This window comes from Chanos chanos, chromosome 15 (assembly GCF_902362185.1).
Source record: "Chanos chanos chromosome 15, fChaCha1.1, whole genome shotgun sequence".
Lineage (NCBI taxonomy): Eukaryota > Metazoa > Chordata > Actinopteri > Gonorynchiformes > Chanidae > Chanos > Chanos chanos.
The window spans coordinates 4,114,947-4,119,946 of record NC_044509.1 but is presented as its reverse complement, the minus strand read 5'-3'; the positions used below and the strand labels follow the sequence as shown (position 1 = coordinate 4,119,946).

General features: G+C 39.0%; 2 protein-coding genes across 3 annotated transcripts in view; one reads left to right on the top strand and one right to left on the bottom strand.

Moving 5' to 3' along the window:
- Nucleotides 1-973, top strand: part of ift22 (intraflagellar transport 22 homolog (Chlamydomonas)) — a 4,705-nt gene extending 3,732 nt beyond the window's left edge. For both annotated transcript variants that reach the window (XM_030793090.1, XM_030793089.1), the window contains one exon: nt 825-973. In XM_030793090.1, coding sequence (XP_030648950.1) covers nt 825-973 — 149 coding nt within the window. The remainder of the gene's footprint in view (nt 1-824) is intronic.
- A 644-nt stretch (nt 974-1,617) lies between these two features.
- On the bottom strand, nt 1,618-3,132 carry atp5l (ATP synthase, H+ transporting, mitochondrial F0 complex, subunit g). Its single transcript, XM_030792691.1, has 3 exons — nt 3,008-3,132; nt 2,318-2,478; nt 1,618-1,839 (listed from the first exon to the last, which is right to left on the bottom strand). Exons 1-3 carry the CDS (start codon nt 3,057-3,059, stop codon nt 1,741-1,743), a joined length of 312 nt encoding a protein of 103 aa, XP_030648551.1. The 5' UTR covers nt 3,060-3,132; the 3' UTR covers nt 1,618-1,740.
- Between the last annotated feature and the right edge of the window lie 1,868 nt (nt 3,133-5,000).

The window sequence follows — 5,000 nt, the reverse complement described above, 5'->3', positions numbered from 1 at the left end:
AGAAAGTTAACATGAAAATCACAGTTACACGTGATGTTGTCGTTCGTGTAATTTCACGCGACTTTGACAGTCGCGGCTGAACAGGAGTTTAAATGCAGCTGCGGAAACTGATTAATGAGCGATGACCAAAATGTAAAGGCTGAGCAGGAGTTTAAAAAGTGAACATGCCCTGTGGGTGAGATCTGCTCTGTGGGGCACCTATTGTAAACCGCTTGTGCGTGGGGTAGATTTTTTCCCCCTTTTGATTGACAGGACATAATCAGAGCTAATGTTGTTTTTTAAATAATCGGTTAATGGCAAACTATGAAAATTTTAGTTATTGGCTGGTACAGATTAATGGACAATACATTGGTGCACTCTGAGTCTAAACAGTTGCTCACATTACTGATTGCATATCTTTACACAATATGTAGTCAGTGTTCATATTTCTGGAACAGTGTGTGTTGCCTTCTTTAGTCAAAACGTACTCCGATATCCAGGATGCATTTCTGCTCTTTTTGCAAAGGCTCTCGGGATTTGAGTTTTTAGTACCTTCACGACACCGACACTACCTTTATTTTATTGTCAAATGGCATCCTTTCCAGCAAGCCTGCAAACGGTAAAATTCAAATGTACAGATTTCCCTGGGTTACAGGGCATCTAACTCAACCTTTCATTAACCTTCAGTGTAAGCTTGTTCCCCCTTCTCTGTTGTCAAAGGAGATGTTTGGCTCAAAGACAAAAGAGGTTTTGACTGAGTGCGTTAATTAGTTGAGATGATGAAAAGGGGAGACGTCAGATGGACTCACTGGTGAAATGACCCTTGTTTGTTGTCCTTTGTGTAGCTTCACAGTTAAACAAACTCCCACTGATTCACTCCAACCTGGAGGAAGACCCTGAGAAAGTCCGCCTGGAGTTCCGCAGTTACCTTGGAAACATTGTTCAGACTCTGTCAGAAAGCCAAGACCGTGAGGAGATGTCTATATTAAGCTAAAGTCTCAGATGTTCCATAATTTTCAGCACTGTAATGTTTTTTTTTTTTTTTTATACCATTCCTATACCATCACATTATATCAAGAAACTGTACTCCCTTGTAAAGACAAGACAGAATATAAGTGACTGGTTGAATAAAGCATATCAAATGTTTCTTGAGGACAGTTATACAGAACCTAAAACCTTTGTGTTGTTTTGGAACGTCTACATTTTTTGAGTCAGAATCCACTGCAGTATGGTAGATGTAGTAAAAGTTGTCAAACATGCATCGTAACAAAAGAAGCGTGTCTGTTACAACAAACATTACCAAGACCAAATCTAGATTTTAGTTCACACTCACAGTCATTTAAACCAATTTCTATGGGGACTTACTGCATTCGGTGGGTTGTGATACGCGAGTTTCAATATTCCAACATTAGTGTCCTTATATCTGTGACTAACAGGAGCACACTTGGCTAAAATCTGAACTTACCAAACCCATTACCTCATATAGTCACAACCAGTAGAACACAATTCCCCCATTTCATTACTCATCTTTTCTTTTTTCTTATGGTAGTGCAAGGGAAAAGCACAGTGATGGGAGACAGGGTCACCTTTTTCCCCCCCTGAGTGTCAGGTGACCACAACGAGCCAAAGAAGCATCCAGGCCTTTACTTAACAATAGACATTTATTTTCTTCACTGGGTTCCAAGACAGTTTCGAACTGGTAATGGAGAGTATACACAAATAAGCTCAGCTGAGAGGAAACGGTTCAGGGAAAGTCCACATTTACACATCATAGCCAACAATGCCCCTTTTCCCGATGATCTCTCCGATGTAGAACCACATCAGAACCTCCGTGGCAACCAAGCCATTCCTCAGCGCATCCTAGCAAGAAGAAAAAAAAGAACGAAATTATTTAATATTAAATCTGACGCGTTACTAAAACAAATGTTATTTCATCTTATTCTCTCATGTCTTACTTCTTTGGATTGCAACCCAACAATATAGTGTTTACATATTCTCACTGGTGGCGTTTCCGCTCACTAGTCTCCTGTGTAAAACCAGAACAGATCAAACACATTTCCACCAAATGACCCTCTCTACACCCTCTGTATCCAGTTCTATCAATACATCTGTGGAGTGAATGTTTCACTCCTTTTCCAACTATGCTTCAACAGATTTAGGACTACAGTTGCTGTTTTCATTCATTTTCCTGAGTCATGTTATACAAAAGCATTGAGTTAATGTCAGACAAGAGACAGCTACCATTCTGTATATGCTCATGCACTGAAAAGTGCATTACGAAACAAATACAAGGGCATATCGTTATATGGACTAGACAAGCGAAATGACCCACACTTACCCTGACTGTGGTCTGACCGAGCCGTCCTGACTGGAATCCTTTGATGACGTCCTGGAGACCACCGATGGCTTTGGGAATCTCGGCCGGTGTCGGAGGGACGAGTTCTACCCGGGCGTAGTACCAGAAGGTCGCTAGCCGGGGTTTGGAGTAGGTCACGGCGGCTTTGATGTTTAAACGGGTGAAGAAGAATAGAGGACATTTCAAACATTTTAAGAGGTTATCGTGGCTAAACTTCACCCATAAACTTAACAGGAAAAGAACCTACGTAACGTATATTTTAGATCACGCATATTTTAGATCGCTAATGTCCCTTAGAATTCAACTGAAAGCCCAAAGTTGTGACAACTCGGTTAACGTTAACATAACAGATACATGTTAGCTAATTTGATGAGTTGTCCATCTGTACAGCGCCTAAATAAAAGACATTTTCTATGAACTGCGACTGAATGTTTAGTCAAGCAGTTTTAAGAGACCAAAAGTAGAAGACAAATATATTTAACTTTACACTAATACTAGTCAATGTTTGAACCTTGCGGTCACGATTAGCCATTAGCTAGCTGCAGCTTGCGACCGCTCGCGTCTCAAAACGGCCTTGCAGGTTTTGACACTCCACAAACTGACAAGCAGAAACATGATAATACGTACTTCTGTTAAGTTGCTCGTGTTTAAATAAATATCTAAGAGTCTTACCGCCAACCATTGTTGGTATTTTGGCCACCAGTTTCTGCACCGCCTGAGCCATTTTTCACAAATTTCAAGTTTCTCACTACAGCTCCTCTTCAACAGTGGCTCTCGACTGAATGTCACCTCGGCGAAAGACCCAACATCTAGCCTGTCTTAATATACGCCGGACTAAAATTCGAACCTGTCCGTAAATAATGTATTTTTTTAATATCGTAATCGCAGAATCGTGTCAAGCATTACTCAGATCATGTAGAAAACGTTACAATTTTCTGAACTTTTCCAAGTATCGTTAAATAAATTCTGATGCAGGCACGTTATGGCTTCCTAATATGGAGATTTACGTAATATTTCATTGGACCATTCAGCTGGTGGACCTGCAGTGCGTGAGGCGATTTTGAATGCTGGAGTATGCCTGTTTACTTTTATTAAATGCTTAATTAAAAATCAGTTACTGGTAAACTGAATACGATATTAAAACATTTCCCACTTTTTAACAATATCTTTGAGAATAGGAATTCAATGCAGAATTTATCTTACTTGCACGTAATATTCCCAGTAATCTACATGACAAGAGTTGTTTATATTCCTTATATGAAAAGAAATACACACCAATCGATTTGGATTTTTTTTTTATCACCTTTTACACACAGGACAAAATGGAACACTACTGAGTGAATAATAAGTACACACATACACAAACAGCAAAACAACTATTTCCAATCGCCCAGATATAAAAACAAACGTTATTACAGCCCCAGTCTCAGTATGAACAGACGTGGACATCGGTAAAACTCTTGTTTAGAGAATTGGAGTAAGCGTTTGAGAGTGAAAATTAGGTAACATAGATTGGCGGGAGGATGACTCCATAAATAGAAATAGGCCGAGAGTAAATACAAGCGTGAAAGGTAAAAGAAATTAATCATTCACTGTGTAAATAATATTTGTTGTGCGAAACGGACTGTTGGTTGCATTTGTAAAATGGATTGTCTGCTGCTTGCAGTTCAGGTAATACAGAGTTTCTGCATGGTCTCGTTGCACCCTCTATGTATCTGTTTTATTTTAACGTGTCTCATCTCACGAGAGAGGCGACGTTTTACGCCCTTACAATATGTGGCTCCTTGGGTTCGATTTTTGTACCTGAGGTAATGTCGCGTGACCGGACCAAGCGATTGGAATCGTGGAATTACGCACAGGCGAGACATATCGTATGAGGCGCCAAACGTGACGTTTTCGAACGAATCTATGTCAGACTCCTTTATTCATTAATTGATGGAATTTTCTGATGTAATGTCAGACTGAAATGGTATGTAAGTCAACGCAGACCTTTATTCCAATATTTGCGAGTCGAAATTGGCTTCACATTTTAAATGTATGATATGTCTTATCATTTAACAACCCTGTGAAAAATGTGTGGAAAGTTTTCCCAGATGCAATAAATGTATAACATTCAAAATGATTCAGGCAGCAATAAACATGAAGATATAGCACCACAGTTTGTCTTAAATGTGGGATACATTTGGACATTTTTTGTGCTTGACGTTTGAGTTTAAAAAAAAATCTTTTTTTTTCTTACGTTGAGCATCCCATAATTTAGTAAAAGGTAGCAACAGCATAGCCGGTCACTCCAAACTAAAATATCTGAAAAGCTATGGCTTTGATTCACATAACATTTTAACTTGGAGCAAATGCCTATCCCATCTCCTTACCCTAATCCTTTTTTAAATTTCTTTTTGTTTAACTGCTGAGCCGTCTTGCTTGACTTCTGAATACAGACCAATCAGCTCTCTTCTCCAGGCACCTAATTTTTTTTTTTTTATATATCAAATCCATTTGATGCTAGTTCAGTGGCCTGTAGCCAAGGCTTGGACAATTAGTGAACACACCCACTGATTCCGAATCCATTCACTGTTAAGCTTTTATGATGCTTTGAATAAATGAACAGTAATCCGACTGTGTGATTTTACATGAAATTTATTTTAAAATATTACACAAATACAAA